We start from the raw sequence: 18,175 nt of genomic DNA, 5'->3' as shown, positions 1-18,175 counted from the left end.
AAACTTCGTTTGATCTGTAATGGTCCACCATTCTATGACAAGTATATCTTATAAAATCAATGACAAAAAAATATATAATTTTGTATTGCTGTCAGCATTTTCATTTTTTTAAGAGGATTTTTCCTAGTGGTAGTGAAGTTACCATTACCTTGATAAATGTGATAAACACTACATATGGTCTTATATTTATTTGAAATCAAATAAAGTGTTACATCTTTATATAACTGGACTATTTCATTAGATCAACTACTAAAATATATATATATATCTATCAGCATTTTCATTTTTTAACGAGCTTTTTCTCTAGTATTAGTGAAGTTACCTTTACGTTGATAAATGTGATACACAATTTATGGTCTTATATCTATTTTAAATGGAGTAAAGTGTTTCATCTTTAGGTAACTGGACTATTTTATAAGATCTACTAATATATATATATATAAACACACACAGTTGAACCTGTTTATCTTAAACCTTTTTATCTAGAAAACATCTATATCTCAAAATTTCTAAAATTCCCTACATTTACTATCTATAATCAATGTATTTTTCATACCTATCTCAAATTTTTTTTTAAAAAAACCTCTGTTTGTTGAATTTCTAATAATCAAGCACAAATGCCCAAACAAATAACAAGCAAAGAAGGTTAGACGCCATAATCTTAAAAGATTAATTTTAGTGTTAAAGGTATGTTAAAAAAATCTACTTAAATAGATATATGTTGTATAATTAATTTACAGAAATGCCTATATTTTTCTACTAAAAACAATGAAAGCATTTTTAATCGAATTTCTCAATTATGAGAAAATATGAAAAATAATGACAGGAGAGGAAAATTATTAAAAATATTTTTTAATTATCTAAAAAAAAATTATTAAAATTCCGGGAAGCAAAAGATGTAATCTCTAATTTTCCTCTTGTCGTTATTTTTTATTATTTTCCATTTCTCAATATTTCAACTTATTTTATGAATTCTATATACTTGCAGCTTATGCGCAGTTAATAAAACTTATTAATTTTCTTCGTTTTTCTCTTTTCTTTTTGTTTTTATTGTGCTATGTATATCTTTGAAATGAAAACTGTTTTATGTTTTATTTTTGGTTCCCCTTTTTAAAAATTTAGTAATTAATGTTAGTGATTTAATGTTAGTATTTAATGTAGTAATGTTAATGTTACTGATTAATTTTAATTAATGTTCATTATTAACTTTAGTTGGAATGTCCACAAAAGAACCAGAATCTTTGCATTTTCTGTATGAAGGATCTGAGAACTTCAGAGTTCTGCCCACATTTGGAACTATTGCTGCCATGGATGCTATTTTTGGTTCTGAAACTTTAAGAGAACAAATGCAAAAACTCAATGCAGATCCAACCAGGGTATGTGCTTTTAAGTACCTTTTTTTAAAATATTTTCTTTAATTTTTTTCTTATTTATCTATTTATATATACAGTGATCCAAAAATAACAGAGCCTCATTTCTTTAATTAGAAAACTACTTTACAGTTTGCTAGGAAGCTGTTTAAGTTTTCCCGGAAAATCCTATTGGGCTAAACCGTATAAGACTCTGATACCAAACATGGGAGGTCATTCGAGAAAATAGTAAAAATTTGATTGCAATTGTAAATTTTTATACAAATAGATAGAGTAGTGATGGCTCTGGGGATAGAGCGTTTGCCTCGCAATGAGGTGAACCGGGTTTGAATCCCAGCAATGACTGTTTGATACGAATTCCGCATCCGGCTTGCATCGACCACAGTGCTGACATGAAATATCCTCAGTGGTAGACGGATCGTGGGTTAGAATTCCCTTGCTGTCATGCTAACCATGGGAGCTCTTCGTGGTTTTCCTCTCCATGTAATGCAAATGCGGGTTATTTCCTTCAAAAAGTCCTTCATGAAGGAAAATTTCTCCCTATACTTGATCCAGGAGTTCCCTTGACTTCTGTATTCAGTCCAAAATTAAAAGGCTATGGAGTTGAACATTAGTAGTCGTAAACCAAAAAAATTGGATCGGCTGTTCAACGACAGTTGAAAAATAAATTAAATGATAAAAATGTATAGAGAGAACTAGAAAATGAAAAGATGCAAAAAAAAGAGTGATTTTTAATGATAATATAGAGTTTTTTCTTTTTTACGTAGTTCGTTTTCCTAATAAGTAAAGGACACTTTAAATCATGCAGTCCGCAATTTTAAATCATGAACGCAATTTTATTCATAACAAAAATTCATTGGAAAAATGTTTTTTCAAATACTTTTTAAAAACTTGGGTTTTTTAAATATGATTTAAATAAATTATTTTAATCATTAAGTGTATTATTAAATTATTATTTTGATTTTACTAATGAAATTTATTTTTTATCATATATAAAAAAAGTTTTTACCGTGAGGGAAATGCCTTCTTTACATTTTTAAATATAAATCATGTTGTTTAACTTAATTTACATGTTCTAGTTCGGTTCTTTTGAAATATTATTGTTTAAGTGAATCCATTTCAATCAGCCAATCTAGATTATATCCATTTTTTCTTATCCCATAGTTTTTGTATTTATTTAAATTTTTTCGTGCTTATAGTCATGTTCTGTTGTCATGTCTTGTTTGATATGCTAATAATTTTTTCTCAGTTACTGCATGGTGAACAGTACTTAGAACTTTACAAGCCATTACAACCGGAAGCTGTGCTTAAAACTAAGTGCCGATTACTTGACATATTAGATAAGGGCTCTGGAGCTGTTGCCATCGTTGAAGGTATTAAACTTGTTCATTATGATCTTAAATATGTAAATTTAATAAAGTTAACAAGGTTCCCACGAGTCAGGGAAAACCTGGAATTATAAGGGAATTTTATTTTAACTTCAAAAATCAGGGAAAGTTTCAATTTTTTTACAATAACCTGGAATATTTCTATATCATACCTGGAAATTAACCAGTCTTAAAATTGTCCGCAACAGTAATCAGTTATTGAGATTCAAGTTAAATAATCCTAACATCTATTACAATTATTTCATGTAAAAATTTCACATTTTAGTCAAACTGAAATGTTCTCTTCCTCATTTAATGATATTTTTTTACACAGAAAATTTAATATTTCCCATTACAAATAAAAGAATCAAAGTTTTCTGATGAAAATATGGTCTTTTCATTGAAATTTATCTGATATACCTGAAAAAGTCGGGGAATTTTCTTTTGTGAATTTGAGTGGGAACCATGATTTAAGAATTTTAATGTTAAAGATATTATTTCTAAGTATTTATGCAAAAACCACTTTATACCATTGTTTTAAATGCAATATAACATCTAAAGTTGAGTCTTTTAAAATCCAGGAACATTCATGACAATACTTGTAATGGAATGTATTTGAAAAGTAAAGATTTTTCATTTCAAACAGTTATACAGTACAGAACCCGTTATCCGGAAATCAGAAAACCGGAAAACCAAAAAACCGGAACAAAATTCAATAAATTTTCCCGCAATTTTTAAAAAAAAAATTTTTTTTCCTCATAAGATTTTAGGATTTTTCTTTCTTTTTTGAAAGATGTTTACCTTAAAATCATTTTGGAAAAAATCATTAGTGTATTACTTCATCGTTTTTTCTTCTTTTTAAGATTATTCCCCCGAAAATTTTTTTCTTAGTTGGGTTTAACAATAAAAAATACGGCTTTTTGTAGCGATTCAGAAAACCGGAAAAATCAGTTATCCGGAATAGCGATGGTCCCGATCGTTCCGGATAATCGGTCCCCTACTGTACTTTTTCCCGATAAAAATAAAGGAAAAAACAATTAAAAGTGCACATTTAAAGAGTAATGAAGTACAAATAAAGGTATGTTACCTTTTACTTTCGTTACTTGTACCAGATGTAAATGATTTTGCTATGAATGATGGAGCTATTAAACGAAAATAATTTTAAAAATGCGTTGTTTGACTGTAGTTTTGATAGTGTTGTAATCTTTTATTAATATTTTTGTTAATACTTTTGTTTTTAGCTGAGACTTTTAATGAATCAAATGAGCTAGTGATGCGTTCTGAGTGGACTATTTTTCTCGTTGGTGCCGGTAACTTTGGAGGTAAACGTTCAACTGATAAAGCCGTGAAAGTTGCATCTGCTCCCAACAGGAAACCTGATGCTGTTTTGGAAAACAAAACTTCAGTTGATCAGGTCAGTTTTAATAAATTCATTCCAATGAATTCTCAATTTTCATTATTCACACTTAATCGAATTAAAACAGTCTGCATCATACAGTGTATGGTATGGTGTGAATTTCTTTCTAATGCGAGTGGTTGTGAGGTACTGTCAATGAACCAAAAATACAAAAATTAAATTTAATAACAATTTCCAAAACATTAAAGCTTTTGCAATTTTATAACTTTATGAGGTAGTAGCTTCTTTGAAAAATACTGCTGAAAAAAATGATGATCTTGTTAATGTTTTGTTGAATATGTTTTTATAAATAACTTTTATTTAAATCTATAAAATACAATCAATAACATTTTAAATAATAGTTAAATTAATTATAATTTCGAATAAAAAATTTTTTACATAATTAACTTTATCATTAAATTATTAAATAACTCTTAATTTAAAAAATAGAAAGAGCCACTCAATATTGAATATATTTAAAATTATGTATAATTTTTTTTTGGTAGCTTATATACTGAAGAAAAGAATTCTTTGTCAGAAACTGGTTATTTTATCATGATCATGTAAGATCTTTGAAAATAATTTTGTATTTTTTTAATATGTATGAAAACTTTCAACAATGGAAAGAAAATTTTTTTATTAGTGTGCATATCCTACATATGATAGTTTTTTTTAAAGTGCTTAAAATATTGTAAGTGCTTAAAAAGTGCTTATTTTCTTGTTGAAAAAGTTCATTATGCACCCTGAAATTAATTAAAGATGATTAACTGAAATTGTCTTTTCCTGCGTTATTCTAAAACCTCTTTGACAATTGAATGTGGTCTTGAGAAAAAAATCCTCTCTCTCGAGCTCTTAAAACTGTCACTTTCAACCCCTTTTGTCCCACATAAAATTAATTTTTTTAAAGTTCTTGTGTTGATAATGTTTTAAGTACTTTAAGTGTGTTAAAAAAATTCCCTTATATTTTTCTTTATAAATAGGCTGCTCTCTACAGATTATGTGGAGATAAAAATCCCATTCATATTGATCCAGCTTTTGCTGCTATGGGAGGTAATATGTACTTAATATTAGTTATAAAGTTATTAAAATATTCTAAGTTATTGTTACATTTTCCATTATACTGTCAAAATAAAATTATTTGATTTTTAGGATTTCCCGAGCCTATTCTGCATGGTCTTTGTTCTCTAGGTTATTCTACTAGACATGTTTTAAAACAGTTTGCTAATTATGATGTCAACATGTTTAAATCTGTTATGGTAAGTTCAAAATATAGTTTTCGTTATATCTTTTTCCACAAGAAAATTCAAAATTTATATATCTGACCAATTTGAATACATTTAATAGAATACAAATAATCTTTCGTTTTAGGCTAGGTTTGCCAATCCTATTATTCCTGGGCACACTTTACGAACAGAAATGTGGAAGGAAGGTAGTAGGATTCATTTTGAAAGTTCTGTAAGCATTCGTCTTATTTATAATTTCATTGTTTCTAGAACAGTGGTTACCAACTGGCGACCCCTGAAACCTTTTTCTGTGGCCCACGAACTAAAATATATTAGTTGTCGTTTTTTTTCGGACAATTTTCGTAAAAAAATCTATATGGGTTTAAAATACTTTTTCATTTAAAAAAACCTAATTTCTTTGTTTCTGTGAAATTTAACATACTAAGGGTGCAAAAAAAAAATTATTTCTCTGGTTTTGCATCCAAGAATATATTCAAATGTTGCTCTTTTTTATTTAGTTTTTTTGTATTTTGTGAATAAAATTTAGCGTGTACATATCACAAATTTTCTCGGAGAAATTCTCCCATTTGACTTTTTGAAACCACTCGTTTTGGAAGAAATTATTTACATTTGTAAATTTTAAAATGCATAAAAAGGGGAATGAATATCATCTTTTATTTAAATTCCTTGAATTGAAAATCTCATGAGCAGAGAAGAAAAAAAAATTTAATTTCAGATGCTCGAGAATTTTTTTTTTTTTTGTTGTTGTAGCTGTAATTCCTAAAAAGTCGAAAAATTGTTAATTTATCACAGAATTAATTTTAAAATAAAAAAATCTTGTCACTAAGTTTATTTGTAACAAGCATTATTTATTATGCTTGTTATTTTGCTTTTTATATTAAAAAATCCTTTAATGAAAATCTAACAGTAATATTTTATGCTCATACAAACATAAGAGTCTTATATAAAGTTTTGATAAAGTTGCGCCCACCATTTGATTGGTGCTTTTAATTGCGACCCCGGCCGCATGTAAGTTGGAAACCCCTGTTCTAGAACAATATACTATCCAGTGATATTTTTGTATTCATTTAAAAAATTTCCTACCCAGTTCTGTGTACTTGTACAAATCAATGTGTTAGAAAATATTTATATCTTTTTCGAAATGAAGTTTTTGAACAAATCAAAAGTAAATAAAGTACCTACCTACCTACTTATCAATTATAAATTTTCATAACTTATCTTAGCATTGCTTTTTAAAAATTTAGAATGTATATATAAGCTTGTTTAACCCATGAATAACTAAACAGTCATCAGGTTGGGTCCTGATTTTGCCAGTTCTATGAAATTGGAAGGTTGCCATAATATACTAATATTTTCTGAGATAGAAAATGCTCTATTATATCAATTCTATTTATATTAATAATCATTTAAGAACATTTTTTTCAAGTTACAATAATTTTTTGGATGAAGATGAAGGAAGTATTGAAATAATCTACTCTTTTATTTATTTTTGTACAAAGAACACAGTGAGCCAGTTACAAAGTAACACTGATTTAAGTTATCTAGGAAAGAATTAATTATTTTATTACTCCAAATAAAACTTCTATAGATTTATCAATTGCTCTCTACTTTAAATCTCTAAAGAAGGTTAAAAAAAAATTCGATCTTAAACTAAATGTTTTAAATCTACGATCCTTTTTACAAAAATAAAATTATTAAAGTAACAGCTCTGTTAATTGATTTTGATAATTTGATTTATATTGTTCACACATTTATACACATTATTATAAAAAAGAAATATCTAGCTTTTCATTTTGTAAAGAATATTTTAAAAGAATATAATTTTTATTTCTTTAATAGCTTATTAATTATCAGTCCATTTGAGCTGAAGTCACAGCTTTTCATTAATATTTTGTGTGTTTTATATATATATATATATATAGCACAATACAGTACAAAAAAGAAAAATGAAGAAAGTCAAGAAGTTATATATATAGATGGATAAGATGTTTTCAGAGTATGACTTGAAAATTAAGAATTCTACATGATTAACCAAACCATTGCTGCATATTGTTTTTGATAAAACTTTTTGAAAAGCAAATATTCAAAAATTGTTAATCAAATATGTAAAATATGTACTATAAGCTTATGATATATTTGTTAACTGTCCCAAAATAATATTGTGGGCACTAAAGGATTTACTAATTGTCATTTTGTTATTTTAAGTTTAAATTTGAAAAAAAGAAACGTAACTTATTTTTAGATTTAAAAAAAAGTACTAATTTCATTTTGAAATTAATGAATTTTTTCCACATATTTATTTTTTAAGTCCTAAAAAATTCAACATGTGTTCTAATTGATAATATTTAATTTAACAAATTGATTACCTTTACATATGCTATTATTTTACATTAATAAAATGTATTATTTTTCCTATTTTTATTCTTAGTGTGTAGAAACTGGTAAAAAGATTATATCAGGTGGCTATATTGATTTATTGGGTGTCCCAAAAGTCGCCAGCTTTCAAGATGGCCCAGTTACTTCCAATGTAAGCTTCTTTTATTAAAATTAAGTGGACAATTCCATGGTAAGGTCAACTAAATGAAGAAAAATTCAAAATAATTTTTTTATTATTAAACAAGGTGAAAGCAGTTTTGCTAATTCAAGGTATATATATGTAATATTATAATATGTGGAACTAATGGCATACATCAGAATTTATATATGTATGTATGTAGAATTTATATATGTAGTATGTCTAGTTCAAAAGGTGATTTTAAATGGCCAGACATAGAAAATTAAATATCTTATAGTATAAAAATTTCTTATAGCTGACAAAATACTCAACAAGGTGAAAATTGTAGTAAAACATGATGATCTATATGTTCTAATCACCAAGAAAATTATAGCATCTTAAATTTAAGGAAGCATTTAAATTAAATAAAATTCAAAATATTATCAGAATTAAAACTGGAATAATGTTCAGTGTTTACAATTGTATTTATTGATTTACATTTAAAATGAACAATTTATGTCCGACATCGAAAAATTTACCTCTGACACCGAGATAAAATAATATAAAACTAGTTTTATATTTTATTACATTTTTAAAAACAGTCTAAATTGCTTTATTTAAATGTAAGCTTCAAAATTTATCTGTATTTAAAATTAAATTCCAAACCAAATCCCAGAATTTAAAGGATACGTAACCAAGTAATTATATATTTTGTGTGATTTATGTCCGACACCTGCAGTTAAATCCTTTTAATGTGAAATTTTTGTCATCAGATTTTATAAAATAAGGGATTTTTTGATAGAATATAGTGACCTAAGTATTTCAAGTGCAAATTTAAACATTTTAAATTTAATTTATAGTTCATAAATGAAATTATTCAAAGAAATTTTAGTTCATTTCACGTCCAACACCATGGAATTGCCCAAATGTTAGTTTTTGATGACGTTACATATTAATATGCAAAACGTTGCATTTTTACTTGCAGCCTGCATCTGCCTTAAAAAGTAAATTAATTTTCAAGACTATGTCTGATCAGTTAGCACAAATGCCAGAATTGGCACAAAAGATACAAGCTGTTTACGAGTGGAATATTCTTCAAAATGGAAAAACTGCCGCAATTTGGAGTAAGTGTAAATTTTGTTCTTAAATGTAATATTTCAATTTAAATTTTTGGTATTTTGTGCTTGAGCATATAGTGCCTGATAGTTTGCAAACCATCTTGGCCTGATTAGTGGTATATGGTTGTTTATTGTCATCAAGTTTCCAACAACAGATTCATTAAAATTTCTCTGGTTATCAGATATTTGAATTAAATCAACTTTGTGAGTCATAGAATTTTACTGCGATCATCACCACCATCAGTGGCTCAACAGTCCCGGGTGAGCCTTGGCCTTCTCAAGAAGTTTTTCCAGGACAATCTTTTTCCTGCTGACCAAAAAGTCTTTTTCTAGGCCATCTATTCATCTCAAATTCGGCCTGCCTCTTTTTCGTGTGCCAACTGGTCTGGCATTGAAAACTCTTTTTGTGGTATGATCTACATTCATTCTGATAACGTAGCCTGTCCATTTTATTCTTTCTCGTTAAATAAAGTTAATAATGCAGGTTCATTATATGAGAGATAAAGCTCTTTGCCACACATCATTTTTTTTTTAATTCCTCCAAAAATACTTCTCAAGACCTTTCTTTTAAAGATATCCAACATAACCTCATCCGTACATGATAGGGTCCAGGTTTCCCAAGCATTTGTTAAACTTGATCTTAAATAGATTTATATAATAAAGCTTTTGTCTTTTTATGAATGTTCGAGCAATAATGTCTGTGTCATCAGCAAGGGCCAACAGTTGTACAGATTTATTAAAAATATTTCCCCTGATGTTAATGTTGGAATCTCGTATTACTTTTTCTAATACTAAATTGAAGAGTAGGCATGACTAAGCTGTTGAATTGGAGGATAAAAGACAAACTCAGTTATTTACTGTAACGGGTGGATTCAGATGAACTGATTAAAGCTTCCTTATTGGTTCACGTGGAAATGAATACCCTTCATCCAATGTGAATCTCTGATAGTGTTTCCTGTTAATTAGAGATTAAAACAAATCTATTACATCTTTTCCTTCGATAACTAGATACCATAATTCTGTTTGTTATTTTGAAACAGATATGGTTTTGTATTATTTTGCACTTGATTCGGGATATTTTACCTTTGTTCATTTGAATCAGAAAATATATCTATGTTACAGTGATTCTCAACCTTTTTTTTGGCGCGGCACCCTGTTAAAAATTTTTAAATTTTACGGCACGCAAAGAAAAAAATAAGTTTAAAAGCTGTTTACTTACCTATAATACACTGTGTAAAATAGTTTATGATGATAATTTTAAATGTAAAATAAAATGTGTACTACGAAAACAACTGTGTTTTAATAAGGGGTTAATTACAAGTTGATAATCAGAATACTTTTAATGAGAAATTTGAGCTTGATGTTTTTTGATAATTTCATTTATATTTGGTCATAAAAATGACAATGCTACTCTCATATCATCTTCTACACTTAACAGTCTCGATCTTTTTCTCGTTCTTTTGTTAGTTAATACTGAAAATCTGAATTCACACAAATTAGATGTAGAATATTGTAATTATAGTTTTAAAGCTTTTTTGGCTCTCGTGGGATAATTGCATCAAATGTCAATCCAAAATTATTTGATTTTTCTTAAAATTTTAAATTAAATCTCAATTATTAGAAAGCGAAATTAGTTCTTCCTCTTCAAAGTTAATTCAAATGCAGATGTATTAGTATCATAAATGGATTGCAGACCCAGTCAAATTATTTTTTATAGTTAATAATTGGGTTTTTTTTACATTAATTATTTTTTGTGATTCCTTGTTAACTTGTTTTTTGCTAATTATTAATTGTACACTTGATTTTTATTTTGCTATTTATCCTTTGTTGAATTGTTCTTATAATTATTAATTGCATAGCTTATTTTAATTGTTAGCTTTTATTTCTATTTTTAAGTTAATATTTACCTTGCTTTCTTTTGTTTATAAATAATTTTAATAGTCATTAAATTTCCTATTTCTTTTAACATTTTACGATAATTAGAGACAGAACTATCGCCGACAAAGATGTTCACAATGTTTAAGCATGGAAATATTATAAAAAGTATGTATATATATATACTTTTCCTTAATTGAAACTTCACTCGCAAGCCGCGATGACTCATGGGGCAGAGCGTTTGCTTTCCAATGAGGTGAACCGGGTTCGAATCCCGGCAATGAGTGGTCAATACAAATTCCGCATACCACTGATCACAGTGCTGACGTGAGACGTGAAATATCGTCAGTAGTAGACGGATCATGGGTTAGAGTCCCCTTGCCCTCAGGCTAACAGTGGAGGTTCTCGTGGTCTTCCTTTCCATGCAACGCAAATGTGGGTTAGTTCCGTCAAGAAGTCTACCACGAAAGCAAAATTTCTTCCAATACTTAATCCAGGAGTTCCCTTTTCTTCTGGGTTGGGTTCAAAATTACAAGGCTACGGAGTTGAACATCAGTAGTCGTAAACCCAAAAATTGGGTCGACTGTTCAACGACAGTTATAAAATATAAAACTCCACTCGTAATAATAAAAAAAGCATTATAATTTTTACTATATCATTTCTAAACTTTCACGGCACACTTTGAGAATTTGGCAGCACACAAAAGTGCCGCGGCACAATTGTTGAGAATCACTGATCTATGACTACTGTTTCTTATATTAGTAGATACATTAATTCTGCGGTCAGTGATTTTAAAACCAATATGATTTTGTGTAGTTGCAACTGTAGCATACAAATGTAATTGTTTCTTTTGCTAATTTGAGACCAGAAATGTATCTGGACGTTAACTGATAAAGGACAAGATTGATTCTTCAGCACTCAGAGGGTTAATTAGACATTTTAATATCATTAAATATTTATATTTCTTAATGATAGCTGTAATGTAATTTGATTACTTTATTACTTTCTATTAAATTTTCACATTTATTTAAGCTGTTGATTTGAAAACTGGATCAGGAAGAATTGTTGAAGGAACTATCAGTGGCCTTAAACCTGGTGTAACCCTTACTATTGATGATGAAGATATGTTTGGCTTAGTTACTGGAAAGCTTGATCCACAAAAAGTAAGATTAAAACTTAAATTTCAGTGTTCAACATGCTCTTAAAATAGTACAGTTACCTAATTTAATATTTTTTTTTAATAAAAAATCTTTTTTTTTATAGGCATTTATGGGTGGAAAGCTGAAATTAAAGGGTAATATTATGTTGACTCAAAAGTTGAAACCATTGTTAGAAGCAAGAAAAAACGTTCTTCCTCAACCAAAAGTAAGTAGCTTACATGTTATGTGACTTTAAAATCAAGTGAGGGATTTTTTGAAGTAATATCTGTTCCCAAATACAATTCAACATTGTCTAATTTCCTATCCTGAAACTTTTTAAGTTTTAAAGTATAAAAAAATTGATACACTACTTGCCAATTTGTTAACTCATCAGCAGGTCAAGGATCCAGAAGCTCTTATAAATTATAAATACTTCTAAAAACCATTACAAATTGCATTAAAAATTTCAAAAACATGTTTTATATAAGCTTTTTTACTATAAAAATATTTAAATTGTAACTTAATATATTTGGTAATAAAAAAAAGATTTAAATTAAATAAAAAAATTTATAAATTTTTTATAACAATCTTGGCTGACCAGATTATCTGGTGGTCAGGGAGCTGACCTCACATCAGAAAGGTCCAGAGTACGAATCCCGAACAAGGCATGGTTGTTCTTTCATTCTCTCTACTATCTGTCCTTAATGTGTGAGCAACTTTGACCCACCTAATATTGCACTGATGAAAGAGTTGCCAACAAATCTGCCCTACTGATACTTTACATTATAGAGAAAACTGAATTCAAGTAAACCATAAAGTTTGAAATATTGAAAAAATTGTTTCAAATTATCAATATACAAACAAATTATGACAGGGTTATGAAGTGGAGGTGAAACAGAATTTGCTATTGAAAGTTTCACTCACGGTATAGCTTTCTCTTAGGGTTGAAAGTCAGCACACTTACTTTTTTTATTACCAGATATTTCTATGTTTTGTAGGTGGATGCTGAGCCTGCCATGAAATGTGACAAGATTTTTATGAATCTTGGGGAGAAGCTGAAGAAAAATCCTGATTTGGCTGCCTCCATTAAAACTGTTTATCAGTGGAATATATTGAAAAGTGGGAAGCATGTTTCAACTTGGAGTAAGAAAAATCTGTTTATTTACTCTCATCATACAATTAAATTTTGATAATAAATTTTTAATTTAGAAATAATTAATCACATCAAAACATTAGTTGGCATGTCAAGGAATTTTTACTTTGAAGGACAGTAAAACCATAATAGGTGAAAGCATCACCATATGACATAAAAAAGTATATTAATAAAAACTGTCAAATCAAAATTTGAATGAAATACGTAAGGTTTTTTTTTGAGCTATTAAAATATTCCTTAATATCATTGAAACAAGAAATGCTTATTATGAGAAAAGCCTCTTTCAGAAATATTATAATCCCTATGGCAGAATTTTTTCGAGCTATCTGCGACAAAACTCTCTAGCACTAATATGTTTTTGCAAGATACTTTTAATAATAAGAAACATATATGTTACTAATTTAAAATAACAAAAGTGGTGTGTTTACAAAGAAAAAAGTATATAATTTGTTTTTAATTGAACATATAATAATTTTTTATTTTAATATTATGCGTGATATTATCAAATTTTGTTAGGGGGGGATGTACAAATTATTTCCTTCTTCGCATTTTGTAAATAATCATCACATTAAAAAAATAATTAAAAATCATGAAATCTGTAGTAGTTGCTGAAAAACGATCGACGACGAAATCACGTGAATCAGACTCCTCAAATGTGTGTTTCGTTTCAAGATTAGGTTGTTTTAATAAATAATATCGTATAAAAACTATGGAAAAATCAATAGCAAAAAATGCCAAAAATTCGATAGAATTATTGCCTTAAAAAGTAAATACTGTAATGCACGATTTGAAATTTCCATATTGTTTGAAATATATCCTGGTATATGTGAAAATCAATATCAATAACTGCCGAAAATACGATTGAAACATTACATCGATTTACGATACTATCGGTGTAAATTGAGCGTGTCAAAAAGTGATTATCTAAATGCATGATTCAAATATTAGGAGTAAATTTCTGTAGAAAAGAAAAGAATTTTTTTTTCCAAAAAGAAAAGTCTTTCTGCAAGAGCTCTGTAACATTCTCCAACAATGTCGCTGTGATTCTGCCACGGGGATTCTAATGGTATTAAAATAGAATCCTTTGAAAAAGTAAATATGTTTGACTGATACAATTGCTACTGGTCTCGAGGTATCAAAGTCAAAACTGTGTACAGTGTGCAAAATAAAAAACAGACCACCCTGAATAACTTTTGATCGGATCTTCATGTTCTAGGACTCAATCTTCATGGTTGACCTCAAATATGCTAGTTATTTAGAGCAGACTATATTTTAAGTTACGAAATCAGACACAAAAACATACTTCCTCTGAATAAGCATATCTTTTTTCAACGAATTCGGATTTCTGACCCCAAAATATAAAGGGTGGCTGCAATCTGGGAGTTATGGTCCCAATCATTTTGTCAGGAGAGCGATCCAAAGTTTGAACTCCTTAATGTTAATTTCACCTTTTGCATATTTCGCCATATCTCTGAAACTTTTTAAAAAAATTGCAAGAAATTATAAAATATGCTTGTCTAAAGGTAATTCGATGTAATAAATAAATTTTAGTGTATATGTATTATTTTTTATTATTCTATTTAATAATAGTCGAAAAAAATTTGAATAGAAATGTGTTCGGTTTTTTACATCATTTTAAAGTAAATAATTTTGCTTGGCAAAATACAAAATTTGTGCAAAATTGGTCGAGTGGTTCCTGCGAAATCAAATTTTAAAAAAGTCTTATATTTACAATTCAATTTCTCAGGACCTATTCAATCGACTTCGCTCAAATTTTCTATTTTCCCATGAAAAATTACTTACTTTAAAAAGGGTGTGAGAAATCATATACCTTAGAATTCAAAATTTTTCAACTATTATTAAATAAAATGATAAAAAAATAATAAATATTCACTAAAATTTGTTTTTTGATTCGCTTAAAAAGTTCTTGAGATGTGGTGAAGTACGCACAAAGTTAAATTAACATTAAGGGGTTCAAACTTTGGATTGCTCTTTTGACCAAACTATGGGGCCCATATTTCGGCTACCACTTATATTTTGAGAATCAGAAATCTGAATTCGTTGAAAAAAAGACATATTTATTCAGAGGAAGTACCTTTTTGAGTGGTCTGATTTCATAACTTAAAATATTGTCTGTTCTAATTAGTTAGCATATTTGAGGTCACCCCGTCGAACCATGAAGATTAAATCCTAGAGGGTGAAGATCAAAGGTTATTCAGGGTGGTCCATTTTTTTTGGTGCCCGGTACATTTATCACATCCAAACTAAAATAGCTAATACAAACCCTTATTCAATTTTCCATAATAATAAAAAATTACAGGCTATCATTTATCACAATATATGATTAAACCATGTTTCCACTAGCCCGAGTAAATTCAGATTACAGCGTAATCTGTATTTGAGTAGGTCATGTGATAGATTATGTCTGGGTGAGCTGGATTGAAGTTGATCCAGTTTGAAGAACTTGATTAGCCAGCCCAAATCAAGATTCACAACGAAAAACGGATGACAATAAAAAAAACTTCTTGATCAGAGAGTGAAGTAATTTAATTAATAACTTTTATAATGTTTAATTAATAACGTGGAAAACATATCACAATTTACTGAAAGCAACAAAAAATGAAAGCGTTTATCAAAAAGTTATCAACAGTAGGAAATTTTATTCATTTAACAAAGCATCAATTGCTATTCTACGGAAATGAAAGAATTTTGCTGCTGAGAAAGTGATTACTTTTTATTTTATGAAATAAACCAAATTCTCTGAACAGCAATTGTCTTATGAATTATTTGTCATTATGACTAAAATTTTATGCTATCTCGAATTAAAATATTAAATAATGAACAATATCATAGTGCATAGCTTTTTTGAACAGTGCTTAAAGGTGCTTATTTTCGATTTTGGTTTTTTAAAAGCCCTTAAAGATCCTTTTTTCATTGGGTGTTTTTAAAAAATACTCAATTTTCTCATTTCGAAATTGAAATTTTTTGCTTTACCATATCGATTTTAGCCATGTATTATTCAATAGTGTGCTTTCAACATTGTTCTATTCAACGTTTTCACAATTCATTCAACCACCATCCATTTCGAAGTACCGTCAGTCCATAGCGTATGAAAGCGGCAATCAGTTTGCATGTTTAATTAAATGCTTGCGAGTCTGCATGTGTGTCCACTGAGCTGTGTTCGGTGAGATAATTGCACCTTCATGTGCAACTCTGCTGCATTTTGTAAGATATTCTTCATTTCAGGCTTCATTTTCCCCTCTCTGATATTGAACCGAAAAAATCTCATTTTATAACGGCTAATATAATCAAGAAAAGAGTTCTCTGTCAGAAACTAGTTATTTTATCATAATCATCTAAAGTCTTTGAAAAATAATTTACATTTTGTTAATGTATATAGTGCTCGAAAAGTACTTAAAAGGTGCTTATTTTTTGCTGAAAGATTTGGCTATGCGCCCTGTATACCTTCGATTGTGAAGGGAAAATCGTGTGATATGTGGTCACAACCCTGAAAGAGTTAACAATAGAGAAAATTTCAGTTGATATTCATTCAAAAAATTGTTTTCTTTTTTTTCATAGAATTAGAATTAAGAATAAAATTGATTTAGATGTTTGAAAGAAAAAGGTTTGTTTATATTGTCAAAAAATTGGACTAACCGAACCTGATGTTGAAAAAATATTTGGTTTTTGGTGTTTTTTATGCCAAAGAATTGAAATTAGTACTTCAAGTTATGGACATACTCTTGAATTATTAAAGTTTAACAGTAATTATATGCCTCTATTGCATGTAGGCTAAAAAACATATTAAAGAAGTTTTTTCCTTTTTCAATATTAAATGCTAACCTGTTTTCTTACGTTAATTGCATTCAAATAACTTAAAATGTACCAATATAAATGCAAGAAGGATTATAAGTATATACAATTTTCTTGGGGTTTTATGCATTTCTCATATTTCAAAAAAGCAATTCGTATAAAAATTACGAAGATTTCTTGATTACACAAAAGCAGTTTCGAGATTAATTTCTCATTTTGGAGGTTAAGACAATAGAGATATTTTAATGCTTTGTTTTATATTAAACTGGGAGACCGCTCTTTTAAGGCTTCAGCAGTATATTTCCTGACCTTCTGTCTAAAGGTTTGATAGTCATCATCATCATAGTTGACCAGACATCACAATGTGGGCCAATGCCTTCCTCTGAAGATTTCTCCATAATGATTTCGATTTATCTTTGATCTCCAATTCTTTTCATTAATTGCAAGAGAGCCGTGATGGCTCAAGGGATAGAGCTCTCACCTTCCAATGAGGTGAACTGGGTTCGAATCCCACTGGTGTCTGATCGATACGAATCCGCATCCGGCTTGCAGCGACCACAGTACTGACGCGAAATATCCTCAGTGGTAGGCAGATCATGGGTTTTAGTCCCTTTGGCGTCAGACTAACTGTGGGAGGTTCTCATGGTCTTCCTCTCCATGTAACGCAAATGCGGGTAAGTTCCATCAAAAAGTCCTCCATGAAGGAAAATTTCTCTCAATACTTGATCCAGGAGTTCTTTGGAGAACTTTGTTTTTCTAGAAAGAAACCTAGATTTAATAAATCTTCTCAACCCATAGACAGCCCTATACGCCAGATAGTGTCGGTTTACTATTTCAGGAGACATTCTGTTATCAATAGTAATAATAAAGGTTTTATTGTATTCCTTTATAATTTCTTTGGAGGATTTGCCTTTGTCATTTAAACGAGCCCTTAAATGTGTTTCCTGTTTTAATTTTTGCATTACGCTTGCTTAATGGGTCTTAAAAGTCTCATATCTTTTGTGTTAGCCATACACATGCAGGATACATTATATGCAAGTTTCAATAAAAAGAAAATTGAATGAAATGTTAATTAAAATTTTTGCTTAATTAAGTGTAATTAAAAATAATCATTCGAAACAAGTATTTTCTATCATTTTAATTTAAATAATTTTTGGGTCACAAATAAGGTTTAAAACAATTACTACATGCAAAGCTGCCAGCTCT

The 18,175-nt window shown here is 28.8% G+C and overlaps 1 protein-coding gene across 1 annotated transcript in view; it reads left to right on the top strand.

Annotated features, from left to right (window-relative positions):
• Mfe2 (peroxisomal Multifunctional enzyme type 2) overlaps positions 1-18,175 on the top strand; it is a 78,964-nt gene that overhangs the window by 27,552 nt on the left and 33,237 nt on the right. Inside the window, exons 13-23 of the mRNA XM_087168460.1 lie at positions 1,213-1,376; positions 2,620-2,743; positions 3,979-4,151; positions 5,114-5,183; positions 5,283-5,389; positions 5,502-5,588; positions 7,806-7,904; positions 8,857-8,995; positions 11,897-12,027; positions 12,128-12,229; positions 13,002-13,146. Coding sequence (XP_087024586.1) covers positions 1,213-1,376; positions 2,620-2,743; positions 3,979-4,151; positions 5,114-5,183; positions 5,283-5,389; positions 5,502-5,588; positions 7,806-7,904; positions 8,857-8,995; positions 11,897-12,027; positions 12,128-12,229; positions 13,002-13,146 — 1,341 coding nt within the window. The remainder of the gene's footprint in view (positions 1-1,212; positions 1,377-2,619; positions 2,744-3,978; positions 4,152-5,113; positions 5,184-5,282; positions 5,390-5,501; positions 5,589-7,805; positions 7,905-8,856; positions 8,996-11,896; positions 12,028-12,127; positions 12,230-13,001; positions 13,147-18,175) is intronic.

Source organism: Parasteatoda tepidariorum, chromosome 7 (assembly GCF_982258835.1).
Source record: "Parasteatoda tepidariorum strain Cologne lab strain chromosome 7, Ptep-v5.0, whole genome shotgun sequence".
In the NCBI taxonomy this organism is placed as follows: Eukaryota; Metazoa; Arthropoda; class Arachnida; order Araneae; family Theridiidae; genus Parasteatoda; species Parasteatoda tepidariorum.
The sequence above is the reverse complement of the archived record's forward strand: the minus strand, read 5'-3'. Positions and strand labels throughout refer to the sequence as shown.